The sequence below is a fragment of the Pelecanus crispus genome, chromosome 1, assembly GCF_030463565.1.
Source record: "Pelecanus crispus isolate bPelCri1 chromosome 1, bPelCri1.pri, whole genome shotgun sequence".
NCBI lineage: Eukaryota > Metazoa > Chordata > Aves > Pelecaniformes > Pelecanidae > Pelecanus > Pelecanus crispus.
Window position 1 is genome coordinate 78,853,056 of NC_134643.1, and position 23,337 is coordinate 78,876,392.

At 38.6% G+C, this 23,337-nt stretch overlaps 1 protein-coding gene across 1 annotated transcript in view; it reads left to right on the forward strand.

Moving 5' to 3' along the window:
* MPPED1 (metallophosphoesterase domain containing 1) overlaps positions 1–23,337 on the forward strand; it is a 51,381-nt gene that overhangs the window by 22,363 nt on the left and 5,681 nt on the right. Inside the window, exons 3-4 of the mRNA XM_075727244.1 lie at positions 1,881–2,106; positions 20,364–20,479. Coding sequence (XP_075583359.1) covers positions 1,881–2,106; positions 20,364–20,479 — 342 coding nt within the window. The remainder of the gene's footprint in view (positions 1–1,880; positions 2,107–20,363; positions 20,480–23,337) is intronic.

Genomic DNA, 23,337 nt, shown 5'->3' on the forward strand with positions numbered 1-23,337 from the left:
TTTAGAGTAATTTGCTAATTTGCCTAAGTAACACCCACAGACAGCAACATGACATAAATACATTAGTGGAAGCAACAACTATAACCAGCTCGTACAGGTTCTTGGCTGCTAGATGGATGGATCAGATGAGCTGGAAAAGATTTACAAAACAGAACAGAAATGGAATTGTTAACACTATTGCGGCATACAGGATTTCTTTATTTTCCTATTTCCCAAGAATGCTTTAAGGCCTGTAGATGCCCATACATACTGTAGCATGTAAGTAACATTTTAAGCTTGTGGGTGTATGTGTGCACACACCCGGAAAACTTGTAGAGACGGATTACGCATCTGCAAAATGCTAAACATTTCAGAAGCAAAAATGACAAAATTTACATCTCGAGTAGTCTTTCAGGTAAATAATTAAATCTCCAACATTCAACATGTAATTATAAATATCTGAAAAGAGTTTCTGTTAGTAAATCTTCTAGAGGCACATGTGTATTGGGTCCACAGGAAAGACTGGAACCTGTACAATCGGCTTTCCTAATACAGGTGTTACAAGTGTCTGAAACGTATACTTTGGAGTTGCCCAGATCTTTTCATTTGGCAAATAATGAGTTCAGCCATGTGGCATCTCCTCTGGGCTAGCACTGTTCTCTGTCTTCTGTTTCCGTAACTCTGAATCACGCTGTTGCATTTTATTCTTAAGTCCTACTCATGCCAACTTTTGCCACTGCATATTGACTGGTGTTTTACATTCTCTAAATATCCTACCTCTAGGCTAGGCTTGGGGTCATCACTAAAGCTTTCTATGTTATCAACAATACATTTTTAAAATAAAAACTGACAAGATTGCTGCTGTGCAAGGTGGGTCTCATTTTCAATAAAATATTTCTTTCTGCTCCCAATCTCCTGTTCTGACTGTCTTCATCCTGATGCAAATTAATAGTGCAGAAGCAAAGCTAATGAATGCAGCTTTACACAGTTTCTGTCTTTGTTTCCTCTCAGATATACTTAGAAGGTTTCTACTGAGCTTTTTGAGACAGGTGATGCCTGCTCTCAAGGGCAGAATCCAATTGATAACCAAATGTGGAGTCAGGTAGAAAGTTTCTGTTGCAGTGCTTCCCTCAGGAAGAACCCACGTGTGTGGGCATATGTATTTCTGCCTTCAGCAGGAGGTTGTTGTAAGGTTTTTCACTAAACATGGATTGTAAAATATTCTTGAACATGAGTCACTTAAAATTACAGTCCATGGATCTAAGGAAGTCACTGAGAAAGCGGAGCAGGAAAAAACATGGGATAGAGGCAAACTGCGAGACCTCTGGGGGATGTGGAGTTTTGACAGCTAAACCTAATCCCTGTCTTGCTTGAAGGCTTGATCTTAATGTCAGGGCAAAGAGGGCAGCAAACCCCGCTGGCTGACCCAAGTTCCGACGCTGTTAAGACCTCCTCAGTACAAGCTGATAAAGACCACAGCTCTGGGAGAAGAGAGCTGACATTATTTTATGAAGCGTTACGGCCAATCTTCTTTGAACCCTAATTTCTGTCAAAGAGTTATCATCACTGTCACAGTAAGTGATACTTGCAGCACAAATGGCAATTAACTAGAAGTAAATAGTAGAGCAGAAGTCTGCAGACTGGTTTTTAAGGTTGATGAGTTGAAAGTAGTTTCAACACATTAATGCTAAGCGTGCTAAATCATAGTGTGCCCTGAAAAAGACAGTAATGTCATTTACCCAAAACCACCAGGAGTTGCAGTAACATGTAGTAGGGATACGCTCGATTGTTTCAAATATGTGAACGTATTATATGAGTCGATAATAGTTTGTGAGTCTGTCTGTTTTCTTTTATCAGATTTTCCATAAAACAAGTAATTTGTTTGTTTTTCACTGTTTTAGGTAGCCTGCCCTATGAATACAAGATTGTGATAGCAGGAAATCATGAATTGACCTTTGACCAGGAATTCATGGCTGACTTAATCAAGCAGGACTTTTACTATTTCCCCTCTGTTTCTAAGCTGAAGCCAGAGAGCTATGAAAATGTACAGTCTCTTCTAACAAACTGCATCTATCTTCAAGATTCTGAAGTGACGGTGAGGGGATTCAGAATATATGGCTCCCCTTGGTAAGCAGGTTTTTAAGCATACATTAAAAAAATATTGTTGATTGCTATCACATCAGCCATTTCGTATGCATCAGCTATATTTGGATTGCTGTGTTAGGAAGAAAAGTCATACTCAGTTTGATAAAGTTTTTATATTTTCTTGTAATGAATCATTCCTGTGACAAAATAATGTACTATGGGTTTTGTTAACCAAATAATGATGGGAAAAAGATAGTATGCTCTTAAAACTCTCAGTCAGGAGCAGTTCTCTAACACAGCCCATGTAGGGGGTTTTTGTGTCATAAAATATGTTTTCTATACTTAGTGAGTTTATATTATTACAGGTTAATTTTATTGCAAGGGTACATTCTTTTTACAACTTCCATCCTGCAGATAATATTTAAGGTTCATTAGTGTATACAGTAGTCATTTAAGGCAGCAAGCTTGTTTCAGTATTTGTTTAGGCTTTTTTTTTTAATATCCCTCAGAATCTTACTTTCTTTTATACAGTAATAGCTTTCCTCAAGGTATAGTTTAGCTTGTAAATGAAAGTCAACAAATCAGTGTCAACCTACTATTTCATGGATTTTGCTCAACTGCGTAGAGTGAACACTTAGAACTCCTTGACAGTATGGGAGACAGATGGACTTTGGCTTCCTGACCTCCACCTTGGAGCTCTATGCTGCTTCTGTGTTTCTTACTTATGTTACATTACTACTATGTTATTTCTGCTAACAGGACTGTAAACTGGGTCTTTTATGAGCATTCAGTATACATTTAAAATAAGTAAAAATTTATCTTAAAAGGCAGGTTTTTAAGGGTATCTCTTATTCTTTCTTTTAAAATCACATCAGGCTGGAATGTAGCAAACAAGTTGTCAAACCTGATGCATGTACCCCAATGTGAATTTTCAGTGTGAATAAACTGTGAAATCTCTTGGATTTTTTTTTTAATGAAAATTGGCATTTTCCCATTTGGTTACTTGAGATGGGTGTTAATTTTCTCTGAGCTTATTATTCTACATTTGTCTACATTAAATAGCTTTCCTCTTAAATGCACCCTTCTCTCTCTCCCTCTTAGATCTCCAGATCTTTCTGGGTTTTTTTCAACCTACCCACCTGCTGTGTTGTAGTTCATCTTCCTCTTGTGTCTACTGTGTATTCAGTCAATGTACAATTTACTTCATTTTCCAAATTATTAGGGAAGATATTAGATGGTATCAGTCCCAATATTAACTTCTGAGAAATGCCACTTGGCATCTCTTCCCATTTTGATGTTCAACTGTAAATACTGTAATTATGCTCTGTTTACAATATGTCTGGCAACTTCATATCTTCATTGCAATATTCGTAACCATGCACCATATTTCCAGTGTCAGTAATAATTTTCCAGGCAGTAAAGTACCAAAAGTCTCATTAAAGTCTAGATAAATTAAATTAAAGCAAAACACTATCTATAAAGTAGCACTAAGTAGAGGCTAAAGGAAACCATTTGAACTCTCTGTGTATGATTAAATCTGTAAAAATCTGTTGAGAAAACTTTTGTCCACCCACTAACCCATAAATAATGTTTCTGTAAAATCAAATCTGCCGCATTCCCTTTGTGCGCTAATCCTGTCATTTTGCACAACTTGTCTAAGCTATCTGGCATGACCTATTCTTCATGAAAAAAGATTGCTTTCCGTCTTTTATGCATCTTCAGGTTATATCTAAACTTCCACACTACATGTTTCACAGTGTTGCTAACTCATCTCCCACCCCCTTATGGTCCTGGAAGATGAGTGTTGTAAGGTCCTTTGAAGATCTTTGCTTACTCCATATGGGAGAAAGTCTTAATGAAAGTCTTCCAGCCAAACTGGTTTTTTTGCTTGTTATGCAATGCTGAATGAAGTTGCCATGCTAATTGATGTCATGTCCAGTGGAAACAGCAACAACAACAATAATAGCAATAATAAGTCACGCTTCATTAGTCTATCAGAACAGCAGATGCAGAAGTAACAAAGTCACATTAGCCAGCCCACCAGTCAGAAAACTTAGGAAGAGAAACAGCTATTTCATGTGGGTTAAACTAGCTGCCGCCTAGATTGGAGGCTGTAGTACAAACCCGTGCCTAGTGATCACTACTGTTCTTTAGCATTTCTTTTTGTGTCTATACTTCATTCACCCTGAAAAGAGAGGTTTGTCATAGCCTCTCTGGGAAATCAATCTCAGTTTCTTTCTACATCACAGTAATGTAATCTCTAAAAAAATACAGAACTTTGGTGAACTTTCCATGGTGAATCTTTTTTTGCCCTTGCATGATGAATCTAGTCCTTTAGAAAATGCTTATGAACCTAGTCAAGACTTCAAAATGTAGAGTTCTTTAAGATCTCAGAACTCAATAAGAAAGCTAAATTTCATGCAGTTGCTTGTTTAGTATCCTAAAATAATTTTCTTGAAAATATGCATCTAGCTTTTTGAATGGATTTGTTTAATTGGAGAACTCCCAATTACAGTTTATGTTTGTTGTCTATACATGACTCTGTTTAATGAGAAGGTGAGCTATCTAGAAATTAAAAGACTGGGGCCCCAGATCCTGCCTTTCCATTTCTGGTTACAGCCCTGACCTTCTGTTCTACCTCACCCTTTGTAAAAATTACTACAAGCTAGAGATATCCCTACTTTATAAAACAGGTTAATCAATAGTTTCAAAGTACTTTGAGAATGCTGGAGTAAGGTCTGAGTGAATGCCAGCCAGCATTAACTTAGCGTGTTTACCTGTAGCCATCTGTGGTCTTATATATGACCTTTACACGATTAGATTGTGGTTCTGCTTAAGATGTTTTAGTTGCAAAGTAAACCATGAGAGCTTCATTGGTTTGCATAACATGCCAGTCTCTGAGGCCTGTTAAATATGTACCATTTGTGTGTGGTTAAATATTTTCAATAGCACTTGGGTATTTTGACCTCTATTCCTATCTAAAACTCAGTGGTTATTTTTAATTGCATAGAAGAAATGGGACACTGTTTTGTCTCAGAAACTGATGCTTTAACTCTCCTGGGCTCCAAGGGCAAGATTTCAAGTGCCAGATTGAGCCTCTACTCACTAACGAAAATTTAACTGCCTTAAATGGTAATTACGCTAGTATTACCATAAAGCAGGGAGCAGACATTTTGAAATGCAAGCTGCAAAGCACAAAAGCTGCTATTTAGGAATTAGTATTTGCAACCCTGGTATCTTGGACCACAGATTATCAGTATAGATGATGATGGAGAGTATAAAAACATTAGGTGCTTCATGAGAAACTTGGGACTACCAAGATGTTAAATGTGTCCAGAGCAATCCTGATTTTTAAGGGCGACTGTTTGGCCTAGGGGGGTTGATGCTTTTGACAGTGCACCATACGGTGTTGGTTGCCAGATCTGGATGAGCAGGGCGTCAGTAAGAATGCAACGTGCTTCCTTCTAGTGTAGCCCAGACACTAGGAACCGCTGGGTTTTTTTCCCCACATAAAGCCTGGACGCCATGATTTTTTTCATAAAAAGCTAGGCACAGAAAGATGCACTCTGGTTTCATCCCAGCAAAACCCAGACATGGGCAGAATATATTCACAGACCTGGAAGCAATCGTGTGGAGGGAATAGCCATAGTCGCTATGAATGTACAACACAGACTTTGGTTCCTCACTAGTATTTATTGTAAACTGGAAAACTTCTGGTTGGAAAGTACTTTTAAACACCCTAATTTATTCTGGACTGCTATGAGAAAAATCAAACTGGCAGGTAGAATAAGCCAAATAATTCTATGTAATAATTCTCTATAATGTACTTTTGACTGCTAAGCCTTCCCAAAGATGAAGCCATTTTCCAGAGGGGTTTCATTTGTTTTTCAGTAACATACAAAATCAGAACATAGAAATAAATAAAAATTTAAAATATTAATATTATATGTTAATAAATATATACAATTGATACAATAATATAAATTGATGTAATAATATGAATTAATATGATATAATTATAAATAATAAGTTGAAATAAATAAATAAACATAACATATAAAGTAAAAATACAGAAAGCAGGAACTCCAGAGAGGTGGCAGAGAATCCATCCTTGGGTGTTTTCGAGACTTGGCTAGACAGTCATGGCTGACCAGATCTAGTGGTAGGGAGTGGTAGGTTGGACTAAAGATTTCCCAAGGTCCCTTTTGAGCAATGTTTCTGTGATTTTGTCAATCCTACTATGGAGCTAGAGCTAGGTGTCAGTGTTGGTACCTGAAATGAACAGGTATCAATAAAGTCCTTACAATACAGAGTTTTGCTGTTGATATCAAACTCCCGACAAGCAGTAGATGGTCCCGACAGGAGGTTTGGAAGTCTGGAAGCTGAGATCATAGTGGAAATTTGAATTTGGATTTGAAGCAGAAGGTCTTTCTGTGTCATCAGACTGGGTATTATCTCTGTGATGACGTCATTCATGGAACCATATTAATAAATGATGAGTGAGTGTTTCAGTTATAGATTTTCAGCCTTCTATTAATAGTTCATTACCCCCCCAACGTGTTACTATTTTGCAGGTAAGAGTTTTAGTGTTAGCTACAGCTAGAATGAAAATAGGTAGTGTAATCCACTTGTGCCTCTGCACTGCTAAAGATTTTGATTGCACAGTTACACACTGTTTTTGCACAAAAAACCCTGATGCATTCAGTGCACAAGAGCTGCTGTGCTTACTGAATGAGTCTAGATATTATTCCTTTTATAGACATTATTCAGAATTGCCATGTAAAAACAAATGCCTATAAAGGTGTGCATACATTTTTGTATCAATACGAGAACACCTCTCCGAGGTTCATACTTGCATGTGTGATCCTGAGTGTTGCTACATCTGCTTCTCTGCTGCCCAAGGTTCCAGCAATGGACTCTGCCCTACTACGTGTTTTTTCCATTGAGTTTTTTACAACTCAGTGAGTAAGTAACTTGACGCTCTGTTCTCCTGTTGCATGCAATAACTAATGGTAAGGCCTGAAGACTAATGAATTGACCCCTGATCAATACCAGAAGCTGTTTGTGTCTGGCAAAGGTTATACTGGCTGTTCCCCCAGTGTCTTAATACTGCACCCTTGCCTCAAATTTATAGAAAAAATGTGCATCTGCAGAAGAACAGGTATTCTGTGTGTATGCTCTGATCTTGTGGAAAATGGCAGGAATTACAGTGGCATTTTCTATTAAAAGGTAGATTATTGTGCATTAATGGCAGGGTAAGAGTATACATTTTACTCGACACAGCAAGAGAAATGCAAGTGGCAGAAGAAAAACATCTTCCTAGCCACTGAATTTCCATAAAGCTTCTAAGCAGCTGTACACAACTGCAGGAGAAACTTTGGTCCTCCTCCTTTCAAACAGGCACACAAAGTGGCAGGAGAGCATTTTATCTCTTTTAGAGCTTTTTTTCATTTTCCACAATGTGGGAAAGGAAGGGACAATCAAACCCTCTTGCCAAACATATGACAATTTCATTATTCTAAATGACATATTGGCCTGGATAGCTTAAAGAAGCCCTTTAGGATGAGATTGCCTCCAGACTCATTATCCAGAGAGTGGATTTTTGCTTGGCTTTGATTATCTGGAGGGATCTATTCCTGTGAAACAGAACCTCATTTTTCTTTTTGCAGAATTACAGTTTTTTGTAGTGTCTATGTATTCTCATTTCCTCCTTCATTCTTTTGTTATAGGCCGTCTGGAACTTCAGAAACTTTCATTTCCCAGTCAGGGAAAATGGGAGAGCAAAGATTAATATCAGCCTAGAAGGACATTTGTGACCATTTGTCCTGAAGTGATAGACGCCCGGGCTGATCTCCTGGGTTTTTGTAGCTTCTCTCCAATGGAACGTTGATCAGATGTGGCCCCTGCATGTTTACACATGGGCCAACAGCTCTCGTACACCACTGTTGTTCAGATAACGGGAACTGAGTGAAGGGGTGTGTATGTGGGGAGTGGTTTTTTCTGTTCAAGGATTGTTTTTACTGAGTTTAGCATTCTGGGTCAGGGCCATTCAGTGAGCTCTGGCTATGTCAGAGAAGATGGCTGAATTCCTTCCAGTGTAAAAGACATCAACCTGTAGGTTGCATTAGTGAGTATCAGCCACCAGCTCAGCCCAAAGCAACCTTTACGGGGGGCTTATTCTTCAAATTATCATCCCACTTCGGTGTGAGGACTGGAAATTTGTTTCAACCTGTTAGCCCTTTTCTTGGTGCACTGCAGCTATCTGTACTATTCCAGTATGCAGCCGAGTGTCTTTACTCAAGCTGTACAGTCCAGTGTGATCAATAGCGCTTAGCTATAGGTGTATAACTCTCATCTGATTTGTTATTTTCTTGTCTGATTTTTCATCACAAAGTAGGTGACTTTGTTATACTCCTCCTCAAATGTTCTCTCTCTCCTTTGTGTGCATGTGTGTACTTGGGATAGAAAGACTGCTAACTCTTGTGTGTAATTGGGGTAGTTTGAAAGAGCATGCAAAAGGCGAAATGGGGCAGACTTATTTTTGTTCCACACAGACTCCAGGCCACCCATACCCTAGGTCTCCGTTTCAGTGCCTTCCTCCTCCATCTTTTCAAGAACAGCTGTAATAGTCTCTTTCATTCCTCACTGAACTCAGTTTCCATCAGTAAAATAATGTAGCAAAGATTTATAGATTCATTTCATGAGAGGGACATGCTTTCATTTTGCCAGTGATGAATCATCTAATGTTTACTTTCCCAGACCTTGTACAAATCTTTACAGTCATTGAGGTGAACATCAATTAAAATGAAACTGTATTAAAATAAAATATTGACTTCATTTAACATAATATAACTCCCAAGTGGGGAGTGTGGCTTCCAGATAGAAGCAGCATAGCAGCAGCAGTGCAAGATGTTATATTGCAGGTTTCATTCCCTGTAAAATTCACAGCAAATGATAACTTCTGCCTCAAAGTGACCACTCTGATTCTTAGTTCTTATGCCCCCTTTCAAATCTGAAAAAAACCTAATCAGTACCATGCACACGACTAAAATATATAGGGACTCAAAAATTTGTGTTATTGGACAAAACCATACTAGCAGTTTTTCTGAGTAAAATAGCTGATCCTCCTATGTTCTTTCTGCACCCTCACTTGGTCAAAGATAAAAATACAAATAACTAAAGTGCAATTGCTTCTAAATTGTTTTCTAAAGCAATAAAATAACCACTTTAAAATTCTTGCAAACCTCAGATTAAGTAGATTTTTGAGCAGGTGGCTTGTTTTCATGTCTAGCTCTCTCAGTGCTACAGTTTTGTATGGATGGATGTGGAGATGTTGGATGTGGACGTATTACAGAGTACTGGGTTTTGGTTGCTCAGAAATATGTTTTAAAAATGGTAAATGTTCCCTGATTTTTAACACTGGGAACTATTTGGAGCTTTTTCCGTTAGTGACTTTGAGGCAGGCAGTGTAAGTGAGTAATTTAGGTAGACTGGCATGGTTCTTGAAGAAAATGAAAATCATGAGTGGGAATAATAGACTCCGTTTGTTATTTAGAATTGAGGCATCTCAAGTTTCAGAAAATTTGGGGAGAAGTTTCACATCTAAGCCTACCTGATGTGGCTGCATTACTGTGGTTAGAATGCTGAAGATGTTTTATTTCAGGCATTCAGTAAAAGGAAGGTAAGATGTGACAGATGTGTAAGAAATAGCAACGTGTTTAGAAGAGAGAAACCAAAATTCATCATCCTGTTCAAATATATTAATTAACAGTCTGAGGCACAGAGATACAGGTTTAATTGTATTTTAATAGAACGCTGGAGTGATATTTTTATTTCCTCTTCCATAGTTATCAGAAACCATTTTCCATTTTGGAAGGTGCTGTTTCTAAAAACACTTAAAACCACTATGCTGTAGTTTAGTTTGCAGCATATGGAAGATCATAAGAATGGTTTTTCCTGCAAAATGATTTTGATCTATTAAATTCAGCTGTTCAGGGAAGGTGGTGGGGAGAAATGTAAGATATTGAACTCCTGAAGTGTGAAAGGTTTTCCAGTGGCAGAAAGTGAGACTTAAGAGTGCATTCTGGCTGTTTTAACATCAGAAACAGATCACTGGATCGTTTTTCTCTTCATTTTTTCTTTTTTTTTACTAATGGCACTTTGCTACAATTGGTGCATTTCACGTGATAAACACGTCTTGGAAAGCGGTTTTTTTACATGACTTTGAAATACAGGAAATGTGAGTCTCATTCAGTAGACATTAGGTATACTGGAGCTATATTGCTCACGTGAGCAATCATACTGAATTCGGGACAGGTCTTTTTAATGAACACTGCAGTACAAATGAAATGACTGAAACGAGTTAGCAAGAATCATTAACATTGCTGAAAAAAAAAGTGTGTGGAACAAAATAAAAATTTCTCAGACTCCACGTGAATTTTATATAGCATGTTAAAGGAACATAGTTGTTGGTAACTGGTTAAACTCTGCAATAGGTGTGTGAGTGAATGAAAATGTAAACCAAACACCACCTATTGTAACCCATAAATATCATCAAAGTCAGACCAATGTGATACATTCTAGTTATTATGTGCTCCTGAGAAATTTTAGTTTTCCATTTCCCACAAGATTTTTTTAAAGTCACAACAGTGTAGAATATCCCTTTTTTCTTTTCTTGTTAACAAACATTCCAGAAAATGTTTTCTCTCAAATAAAATTTCTTCCCAACATTGCCCAGGGCTGAGGAGTCTGGAACAGTTCAATCCTAAAATAGTCACAGTAGAGGAAAATCAGTAAGTCAAACACCTTTGCATGCTGCTTACTTGTACATGTTTGCGTATTAGGGATACAGATCAATTCTCTAACGCATTTCACAGTGACCTCTTGCTTCATCAGTTACTGAATCCAAAGATGCTTTGCATCTACTGTGCAGTTGTGTTCCTCCACTGCGTCTGTACAAGTGTGCAGGACGTTACACTGCTTATGTGTGCACGTATGCTGAATAAAGAGCAGAAGTTATGTTGATTTTACGTAACGTTTTTGGTCAAGTCCTGTTTCTTGTGGTGTGTGAACACATTGCGTGGCTTTATATTTCTCTGTGTGAGTGGGGATTTGCATTTGCTTGTTTTGTTGCAAACGTTTCTAGCTTTAGTTAAATTTGAGAGCAGTCGAAAAATATATTGCTTTAGTTTAATTAGCTTGGTAGAAAAAAGTCCTTTCTTGGGCGGTAATTATTAGTTGTATATTATTAAAAAGAAGTAGTTCACATTCAGTTACTTAGCAGAAATAATTGAATCTTCTGATCCAGTAAACTAGCTCACCTTGGATTCAGCTGGTTTTTAATTTAAGACCTATAGAAGAGGAGACCTGTAATCTCACTACAGGGAATTGGCTTCACTTTCCTGCAGTTCATAAACCACAAGAGTGAAATTGCAATCCCCCACAGCAGTTTTCTCTTTATTTTTCACATTTGCTTGAAAGTTTAATTTTATGAGACAGAGCTGATTTTAAAGTTTAAAGTGCTTTTTTTGTTGTTTTGGTGCTTTTTTTCCCCATTTTTTCTTGAACAAAAGGACTACCGGCTCTATCTGTAGTCTGGGCTGTAGTCTCAGACAGCAGCAATTTCAGGATGTTTCAAAGATGTAAACACAGTTGGGTACTGCGATGAGCCCTTTGGCAATATTCCAAGAGAAACACAAATAGCTAACTAGTTTGGAGCGGATCTACATGGAGCTGATTCTCAGCTGGAGTAAATTGGCAGAGCTCCACCGCCGTTTACACCTGGTGAGAATCAGCCTCCCTACTTCATGGTAGCTTGTATATGTTCATTTTCCCTAGGTTTTTACACAGTAGATGTGTTAGTGCATCAAGAAGTAGATGGTGACTTTACATTGTGCTCTATGCGAAGAACCGTAAATAGAGCCACCATCACAGGAACTAATTGTAACACAGTTATCTGAGTTCCTTCGCTTTTCCCTGACCAGATTTTAAGGGGAAAAGTAATTTACCACTTGTTGTGAAGCTACTTAACATCAGAACACTTCCTTTGGATTTGTTGTTCATAAATTAATTTTCTTTAATAAATTAGGATTGTTTAATATGAATTAATATGAGGATTTTCTTCCCCAGTAAGAAATTAGAATAAATTGGAACCAATATTAAAACAGAGGGCTGCACCTGTGTGTGTCAAATATTTCTAATTACATAATATACATCAGATAAACATACAATTTTTTTAAGGTTATCTCAGAATTCCTAGCTAGCTGAATGAGCATCCAGGTGTTAAAGCTGTACATTTTTGGTATAGAAAGTTAGATTGCAGCAGTTGGTTTCCACCACTGTACTGTGGGGTGAATTTAGGACTGCAGGAAAACATGAATTTGGAATTTCAGATTGCTTGGATGTTGTTCACTTCAGGTAGAAACATGGCATATGAAGTATCAGTATGTACTTTTTTAAACAAGAAGTAAGTTCATCTGTTGCTAAATTGAAAATGTTAAAAATAATACACTTTATGCATATATGCACACGTGCTGTATTAATTTATTAGCTTTGGAAGCATTTTCGTGCTTGTTTAAGTCAAAATGGCTTTGAATTTTCTAAGGAAAAGAAGGTAAAAAAACAAAAAGGAAGGAAAAAAAGAAAAGAGCTGGCAGACAGTTAGTCCATATGGCCTAATTACTCCTGGTATTTTGAGAAAAGAATGTAAACCTGGTGAGTTACTAAACTGAGAAGTGGCTACGGTGAGGGCCTTTTTTATCGATTCTCAGTGCACCTATTACACATCCTGCATATTTTAGTCATATTTCATCTAGGAGAGTCCCTCCAGGAGCTGCATCATAAAAAACCCCAAGTATAGCATCTCCATTTGAAGGGATATTCCATCTCCTCACTTAGCAAACTTCTGCAAATTCTTGGAAGACTACAGTAAACACCAACTAGCTGGATGTGTGGAAGAACATTATTTTTCTTTAGCTGTCTGGTCATTTGATAGTGAAAAACTGTAAAGATGCTATGCATAGATGGGCCTCAAATTATTTTTCCTTACTGATTGGCTCATTCGTGGCAAGTTTTACATTTAAAATGAGATGGTGACTGTACTGTGGACAGAGAGGCTATTAACTCCTCCTCTCTCTTAACCCTTCTCTCTGTGACCATCAGCTGTCAGTATCTGAAGTACAGTCTAAACAACCTAGCTGTACATATGTTTTTACATACTGACAATCAGAGAGACTGAGGGAACAGACTCTGAGACATCAGGAGCATGACACCTTAGCCCTGCATTAAACCCGTAAGACCGTGCTGAAAGTGTGTACAGTTCTACATCTGTACCCTCAGCACTGAATCTCTTGGCTAATTATTCCAAATTAGCTTTTAAGTTCATTTGTTGGGTTTATTTTATTATTTTAAAAAAATATCAGATGGGATATTATCATTTGGCTCCTAGCAGAATGAAATAAAGTATTTGCATTTGGTGTTGGCATGTTTTAAATTCAGTCTTTCATTAATTTTTCTCCTTACCTGTTATCTTCTGTTTTCTTATTATGAAGATAAAGTAGATTTCATTTTATTTTTAATTGTTTTATAACAGATTAATGTTTAGAAATGATCAGTTCCTATTAGTCACAGCTCATTCTTTCTTCTTTCCAGTCAGAGATGTACGAAATCCTTTGCTAAACAAAAGATGAATGATTTCATGTGTAACTCAAATTGCAAAAGAAATAATTACTGACAAAGGGCCATATTCTGATTTTTACCCTCCTTTTGTGAAAACAATAATTTAATTTGATTCAGAGTTTCAAGAATGACAACTTTGGATGCTAAGCAAGTAGGGCAAAACCACAAGAACACAGCAAACTTCCCCATGGAAGAAATGTTGTCTGTTGTGGCCAGCAGACTGATAGAGGATCTGAATTCAATTTGCTGCTCACTACAGTGAGTAGTGCAGTCCCAAAGTAATGCTGTGCAAGCCATCTAGTGTCTTAGCATCTACATTCCCCTCCCTTGTGCTTTCTCCTTTCCACCTGCTGAGCTGTACTTCGTGGCTATGTGTTCCAGGGGATAATCTTATATGAGATTAACCATCATTTGCATTTATTAGTTTTAAGTGTAATGCCTTAGCTTTCATTAAAAAAGCCCTGGTTCCAATATTATGAACGAGTGAATCTACGTTTCTTTTTTGCATAGTTTAATTTTTTGTACACCACTTTCGTACCTCTTCTCTAGACTCATACCACCCTTTTCTTTCTCACATGGAAGTTAGTCGTAAGTCTCCTCATACTCCTCAAAACTTCTGAAACCTGTTTTTCTTTAAATCTCAGTTACACTGTTAAAATGCTTAGATACTAAGATGTTGAACAGTACTTCAAAGCCTATAAACAAACAGTGCCCTGCCAGTCCTTCTTGGCACTACCGGCCTAATAGCTAGTTTCCTGCCTGCTTTGGATGGTCCTCTTGAATGAGAGGAAGACAAGACAGAAAATGAGTGCTAACTTCACAACTACTTTAGATGTAGAAACAGCCAATAACCCACAAAATAAAAAGGTGAACTTTTATGAATCCTTACTTGGAGAGAAAATTGAGTAAAAAGCAGTAGAAATACTCAGTGAATGGGGTAGTTACTTACTGAGGAAAAGCTAAAAAGGCAATTACAGAGATTGGGTAAATTCAGCTAATGCAGTGATGGGGAACGTAAAAATATGAACACCTGAAGGATGTGAGCACCAAGCAGACAAGGAAGGTATACAGTGTATATGGTACTGTATACCCATGTTCACAGGTCTGCAGCTAGTTATAATAGTAAGATTAAATCAAGGCCAGGAAAAATTAAGAGTTAAATGCTCAACAGTGAGATTTCTTGGGCTGGGAATCAGGATGTGTTGGGAGTTTTGCCTGTGATTGCCACTGCTGAATCTAACTGCTTTTTGGTGCTCCATGGCCCTTGACGGGGCACTTTTGCCAGTATGACTTTCAGCACACATTGTCCAGTCTTCTAAATACAGCTCTGCAACTCTCAGGAAGGGGAGCAGGAATGAGAAGACTGATTTGGTCCATTCGTTTCCCACTGAGCTTCTTTACAGTCACCAGCCAATATCTGTTTATTTTCCGATAGGAGAAAAATGACAACCATTGTGAAGGAAAGACTGGAGCAAGTTACATGTGTTTGTGAACCTTTGTAATTTATTTTGTAAGCAAAAGAATTCTAGTGAGAGAACTTGCCTTTCAGCTGCAAAAAATACTTCTGTAGGAAACTTTATGGAAATGAGGAGGTACAATGATCTGCGCATTGTGGTTTAGTTCTGTATTTTTTGCTACTAAGGTGTTTGCAAGATGCTGCCCACCACTCCCTTTGATACGCTAATGGCTATTCAATCACTTACCACCCATAGCTCTCCACGGGTATTGGACTATGTAAGTGACTTTTCCCTTGAAGTCAAAGAGAGTAATTGTGTGCCTACTGGTGGCAGGATTTGTCTTACTCAGCTGGACAACCTAGATGCAGCTGATGCAGTAAATCTTGCAGTCCTGAAGTTCTTGTGGTAGCTGACACCCCGCAAGCACTATGGGCAGTGCCATGGTGGGAATATTTCTTTGCCTGCCTGCTGGCTGCCTGCCATGTTCATCTGTAGCCGATGACCAAGTACTGTGGAGGGTCCCCTTGAGCTGGTACGTGTACAGAGAGGAAGGAGTCTGTTCTTTAAGTTAAAACGTTTAAATTGAATCAAGGTGATGGAGAATCAGATTTCACTCTCTCATTGCTTGTAATAGAAAAATCCATGCACATTGATAGTTCTCCCCAGTCAAGTATCCTTTTTTGTGTCCCCTTTTTGTATGTCTGCTGAGCAGATTGAGATGGGTACCAGTGGTTTGAAAACTGAAAACCTTCAATTTTCCTGTAAATTACAGGTCAAAGCTGTGTAGTGCATCACGCCCTTTACAGTAAATCGCATGTAAAACTTAAGTTATGCCCCATTTAAATGACAAAAGAATTCTTGGACTACGTGGTAGCTGTTTCCAGTAGTAGCTGAATAAAAGAAGAAAAACTAATAAATAATTAAGGCGGTAATATGTTTGACCACTTTTTTTTTTAGTATGACTTTTTTCTGTATTATTGTAACAGAAATGCTCCTTTCAAAGACAACTAAAGCACTAATGATAGCTAAGAAGGTCATTCCTAGGAGGTTAAACCGGTTTAATTAGAATTTATGAGAAGGTTACTATAAGAGTGCAGAAAGATGTTAAGGGGTTAACCTATAAGAGATTACATTGTAGTCAGTGTTCTGTTAAAGTTTGAATTAATTTTTCCCATGGGTTTTTCACATTCTAATTTTCAACTAAATGAGACATCTGTTTCAGAAAAGGAAAATTTGCTATGGTTGTCATAGCAACTATCATTCTGTAAGAAAATTATTCCAATGGTTACTTTAGAACAGAAAGATAGAAATTCAGTACATAAAGCAACATCCGATTGCTAGCACAAATTCTGATAATTCAGCCCTTTTTGTATGGTGGATTATTTGACCTGCAAAACTTGTTCATATGTTTTAACATAAGGTTAATTGTGCTGTAAACAAATTCACTTCCAGTATATTTTCCCCCTAGAGTCTTGCATGTAGACAATCATTATTCTTTTCATAATAGTAATACCGTTGAATTTCAGTAGTATGTGGAGAGGCTCAAACTGTTCACTTTAAGAAGACAAGACCTAAATCAAAGTACATTTGTGCACATGAGCGCTTCACTTCAGAAGTGAAATACGTTCATGATGTATGTCTTTAATTGCCAAATGCATTTTTCTTGGATTTTTTTTGAGAACAGCAGATTTTTCTCTTATAGAACATACATGACAGTATTTTCTTTGTGAAATGTAAAATATTATTGAAAAGTAATTTATTAAAAAAATTACACTTTTCCTGAGCAAACAGTAACTGAGGATCCAGAAATTTGATGCTTGATATGAAGACTTTAACTTCGCTTTCAGGTTCCATCATAATTGGAAATTTTAGACAAAGTTGTCTTTGCACAATATCCAGGTCACAGACTTGTTAGTGGGTATTAGAGAAGATTTTTTTTTCCCTGCTCAGAAACTTTGATGGCTGTTTTGCAATAAATTTTCAGAAGAAGGGACTTGGGGATTTATTAAATCCCTGTGTGCGTATAGGGATGGTTTTGCTTTGGGGGTGGGGACACTGAAGTGTATGATTTGTCTTTCTTCTCTAATGTAAAGCACACCAACGTCCTCCGCTGAATCCTTTCTTGGACTCCAGATTTTTTTTTGCCAGAAATATTCCAGACATTACTTTCGATCTTGGGATTGTCACAAAAGACAGCATAATGGCAAATCACACAAGTTGTAACATCTCCCCTTCACAAAAGAACAGCTCCAGCATGCATAACTTACCAGCCCTGCGCTCAGGCGGCTACGCGCTGCAGTCGCCACAAAGAGAGGGAGGGACGGGGGAAAGTGCTTCTTGTCTTAATAAGCAGATCATGCCTATTCATAAGGGGAAACGGGCTTTTTAAAAAGTGGCCATGTACAGGCTAGCCCTAGTAGAGGCAGGCAGAGGCTCTCACAGCTGCCGGTGCCGTTCGTGGTCATTTGGGTATCAGCAGGATTAAGCTGACTTCGGGTGAGACCTGTGACAGTCACGATTCTTTCTCCTTATAAATGCTTCATTGTATCCTTAAAAAAAATTATTGCACAGGTTTTCGACCTTTTCTTCTTGGGCAAATATTGATCTTTCCCCTTGGTTTCTTTCTTGGGGCGCGGCGTGGCCGTGGCCCGCTCTGCTGAGTCTGGCACACCTGCGGGGTGCAGGACGGCGCCGCGCCTCGCTTCCCACCAGGGACATGGGGACGGTCCTGTCCATGCCCAGACATGAGGACAGTCCTGTCCATGCCCAGACATGGGGACGGTCCTGTCCATGCCCAGACATGGGGACGGTCCTGTCCATGCCCAGCGGCACTGGGGCGAGCGACGGGTGGCAGCAGGGGCCTGTATTCACTGAATCTGTCAGTGGCTTTAAAAGCATGATTTACTCTGCCTACACTTTGTTTGCCTCCTATTTGCCCTTGCAAATATTTTGTTGGTGAGATTTTTGCTCCTGGAAAACTCGCTCTGGGCCTAAAGACAATTTGCCAAACAGTTGCATATTTTCATCTTGGTGAAGAAAGATACTTGGCATGTAAGGTGTGGAATGCAATCCCAAGGCAGGGACGGGTGGAGAGTTTAGAAAAAGCCTGACCTCTGTATATTTTTATAAAGCCTCCCACTTCTGTAATATCCAAGCACCTCGCAGACTTCAGTTTATTTATTTTCAGGGCATTCCTGTGAGATAAAAATACTCCCATTCTGTCAATGGTGAGCTGAACGTAAAGACAGGCTGATCAAACTCCACAGACTGTGGTGTGGTTCTGCGTGACAGTGTTGTACAGGAACGTCGCCGGTAGCTTACCATGAAATAAGCCAGTAACTAGACCGTGGGTTACTACCCCAGCAGCAGGAAGGTGAGAAGTCATGTACCTGTGAGCCAGGTGCTGTTGCTGTTCTTCCTATGAGGAAAGGCTGCTAGGAGATGAACAAGTAACCAGAAAAGTGTGATTTCCTATCTCTGATACAGGGATATGTCTTTTTCTCAGCCAGCCGCCCTGGTCTGAGCAACCTGACTCAGAACAAGGTTTCCGCTTCATTGCTACTGCTGTTGGCATCTCTTCTTCACACAGCTTCTTCACCTCCCTCATCACAGCTTCTGGAGGCTGGAACGTATTTCTGGTCCCAGTGGCAGATGTACAAAGTTTCACCTTTTTTTTTTTTCCCCCTCCCTGGGACACCTGTTTATCCAGACCCCGTTTATCCAGGCTCTGTGTGATGAAGAGCTAGGAGGTGAGCTCTTAGCTGTGGACACAGAAAGCCCTTCAGTCATCTGTCTAGAAATATTGAGGCTTTTTTTATCTGTGGAAGAAAGGCAGGAAACATTCTGCAAAGCCCCCTTCTTCCTTTCCTTGTAACAGAATTGTCTTTTCTTCTCTCGGGTAAGCCGCATCCCTTTATATTTTCGCAAGCTCTATTTTTTAAGCTGTTTTCAATAGACATGTGCTTTACAGCATTCCAAAAGGAAAAGTGGGAAATATATCATCATGAAGATTGCAGACGTGCTAATTTTTGAAATGTTAGTCAAGCATCAGTAATGGAAGAGGATGAATAATAGCTTTATGGGCATTTTCTTTTGTCTTTGCCATACATGATGTAAAGTGGAGTTCAGAGAATTTGTTTGAAAGAATTCTTTCTGTCTTTTGATGCGGTGAGGGAGTTTAAAGCTTTCCTCAACAAAGTAACATGTCAAAGGGAACTCTGGTTGATGTGTATGTATTTATAAACACTAAGGCTGCAATTATCATAAACCTTATTAAATCACAGCAGCCTATTTGTTGTTCTCCAAATATGGATATGGCCAGAACACGTCAGTCAAAAAATTATAAAAAAATTCCAACTTAAAACTAACCCCTCAATTTTATGACCTAGAATTAGAGCATAGTCAGCAAGACATAATTTACCACTGTGATATAATTGCTGTGAAATACAGTTTTTTAATCAATGGGATAGCAAGATATGAAAAATTGTGTTCTGACTGGCAGTGCTACAGTCCCACTGCTCCATGATGAGCTGCTTCATAAATATGTTTTAAAAAATGTAAATGCCTGTCTGATAAGAAATCCTGAATATGGAAAGTCAACACACGATAGGACAGAAGAAAATTATATGTAAGAAAAGAAGCAGTATTCTTGTTCTGACGGGATGCTTCCAATTAGGGAAACAAAACAGCATAGATGATGTCTCCAACTTTGGAGCGGAATCTGTCGTTGTGCCAGGGTCTGTCCTTGCCCAGCTGGTCATAGGCTAAGGGCCAAATGTGACGGGAGCCAATGTGAAATGTATATCCACACCTAGCTATCTGGGACAGGTGTTCTTCTAGATGTTGTGGGAGCCCAGCATGCTAATCCACACATGGAGGTCTTGGTATCCAGGTCTTGTAAGAGTTATTTTTCACCTAGTTAGAGGAATACTGTGAATATTTTACTGTATGCTGCCTACTGAAAGTGGTAAGGTCTGCACTGATTTGCCACACAAGTTAAATAACACTGGCTGTATGTAAAAAGGGTTTTACTGTGCACACAAAGAAGAAAATGAATGCTATTTGTGTCTCCAAATTCCATGATAGTAGAGAGTCAATCTTCGTATTTTAATTAGATAACCAGTACATGGAAGTAGCACTGAAGACATTCTCCTCCTCTCTTGGCAGGCAACCTTGGTTTTATGGCTGGGGCTTTAATCTTCCACGAGGCCAAGCACTATTAGAGAAATGGAACCTTATTCCAGATGGAATAGATATTCTTATAACACATGGACCACCTCTCGGTAAGAAAATACTAGTGCTCTAGCTGTGTATTTCAGATGATTATACGGTAACTGATGGCTCTCCTTAGACAAAGGGTGCAAGGGTGCAATCCTGACTTACAAAAGTCAAAAGTAACATCTGTACTGATTTCAGCAGCACCAGGACTTCAGCTCAGGTTTATGTTTCATGATTACCTATGCTAAGCGGTAGGGAATTAAATAGTGGCTTAAAAAAATAAAGCCTTAACACATAAAGCCTTAATGAGCTTTATAAATAAGCAAGGTCTAGTTTTTTTATGCATCTGTCCACTCTGCCACTGGTGAAATTAGTAGATTTGAAGCATGGAGACTGCTTGAAGAGAAATTCAGGATTGGGATCTTACTTTTAAAGCACTATCTTTCTCCCTCACTGGCAGTAGCATTCCCCCACCAGCAAGTACCCAGAGTCTGTATTTTTCCTCATCATGCTGACTTGGTGCATCTTCTGCTTCACAAACCCAAATGCTGCCATTGTTTGCCTGTTCTTTGGACAGTGTGGGTGAATTGCTTATCTTTAATACAATCTGGCAACACTAGCAGACCAACAAGAAATAGTTCTGCATTTGTGTTTTACAAATATTAATATAGGTGATGCAAAAGCCAGGAGAGATTTCTTGTATTCCTAGATAATAGTGAAATTATCTGCGTTACGGCAATAACATAATCACAGAAACTTGTCAGATTCAGTAAAGGCTTAAGGCTTTTAACATGTTTTTCAATGCATTTAACATATAGGAAGCTATATTTAATGGAACTATGTGTTTAACTCTCACTAATTTAATAAATGGACACGAAAGTGAAGCATGTACTTAAGGGTTCTGCTGAGTCTTACTGCGGAGGAGTGCTTTGTGTGAAATGAAGGCAGTTGGTTTCTTTAAACCTTTAGATTCCCCAGTTTCCTGAGGCTAAAACCCCCTTGTCTTCCACTCTTTCTTCTCCTCTTTCAGCGCTTGGAGGAGAAAGTATCTAAAGGGTTTGTGTTTTGTTGTTTTCTTTAGAAAGACATGTTTGCATTCCACTGCTCACTAATCCTGGGCGAAAGGGCTTCTTTGTGAGCACGGTTTCTCACAGTAAGGATGTGTGTTTTGATACTTCACCTAAGTGGAGTCTCATGCCGTGCCATAGACTGATTTTGAAATGGACCTGTATCGTAAAAGTGGATGGCAGAAATTAATTGTTTAGACCTTGAGGTATCAGCTCCAAATGGTTAGTACTGGAGATAATCGCTGTTAGGATCCAAGGCATGATGCTGGATGTTTGATATAGTTTTATCTATTTTCAGAAGCCTTTTCAGCACTTTTAAAGCCATTTTTAAAGCCAGCTGATCAGCTGTAAAGAAATCCAACCTTCAGCTGATCCAAAGAATACCCCTGTATCTAGCACTTGAAATCCAGTGTAGGAAGGTGGAAAGAGGGGTTTGCACCACCCAGCTTCAGCCACCTTGCTAATTTAGCCACCAGGCTTCTCCAGGCAGCCTCTGGGATCAGCAGAGGGAGGAGAACCTCCAGAGAGCACTGCTGAGCTGGCACTCAACAGACATGCTTTAATAATAAATTTAATAGTAAATTTAATAATTGAAAAGTAATTTAATAATTTTAGTAATTCTGGGGAAGAGCCACCCATCTCCACTGACTGTGATGGGGTAACGTGAAGTCCCCCCATCTCCAAATTTCAGTATTTGTTCTCTCTTTTTTGAATTCTTAAGCTTCTGCCATCCTCCCAAGGATTTTCTTTTTCAAAAGTTCCCGTTTCTTTGTCTTTTCCTTATTGATGCATTAAGAGATGGCTCAGGCACAGAACCCTCTGCTTGAGGGTATCACCTGTTGGTCTCCCTGACAGCCATGGCAACAAATATATGACGCTTCAGAAGAAATGAGCACTCTGCCTAACTTACAGGACCTGCTTATTGTGTAGCTCTGTCCACGGGCGTTTTGGGAGACAGGATCCTCCTTGACCATCCCAGGCAATTATTTTAACCAGAAAGCTGATTACTGTTGTTCTGATCTTGGACAGCATCACTAGAGCTGTTCCTAATGATCATAAATAGCAATCAGTGCTCTTGCAAATTCCTCTTTTTTTCTCCAGCATGGCTGCCTAAATTCTGTCCATCATCCATTTTCTGTGCTGCTTTCTCATTCCCTCACTTCAAAAGAGCGCGCATCCTCCTGAACTGATTAATACTACATTATTAGATAGATTTAAAATTGCCTGCGTGATTTAGATACAGAAGCACCACTAAGAGTTAATGGACTTTGTGTTTCTAAGTCAGTTAGGCACGTAACAAAAATCTGAGTAATATATTTTCTTCTCTTTTAGAGTAGTGCTTTGGGATGAAACCAGGGCAGGGATACACAGGAGGTTCACACAGGATGAGAAAACAAAGGTTAAAACAGCTATTATTGACCATTTTATCAGTAACCCATTTATTATTAATAAAGATATGCCATATATTTCATAGCTTATGAAATGTAGTATTCATGGTTATGGAATCAGTGCTAATGCTTATTTCTATATCAGCATATTTTTGTTACTTTTGTGTATAGTATAACTTTTAAAGTCTTTTCCCTGATTCCTGAAGATCTGCATTTGTGATTCTTTTATTTCTCTTCAAGAAGTTCACTGTTCTTTTCTTTGTTTTTAATTTAATTTCACCTTTAAGTCTTCATTTGTAGCTGTCTGCTTGATTGTCTGTGACAAAGATTTATACTTTCCTGACAGCTGCAGAAACCTGTTTCAAGTAACCAAACATTAAAAAAACCCTAAGATGAACTCTAATTGTTAGCTAGGTGTAATCAATTATTCTTAGTTTGTGTAGTCAGGTGTACATAATAAGCTGCAAA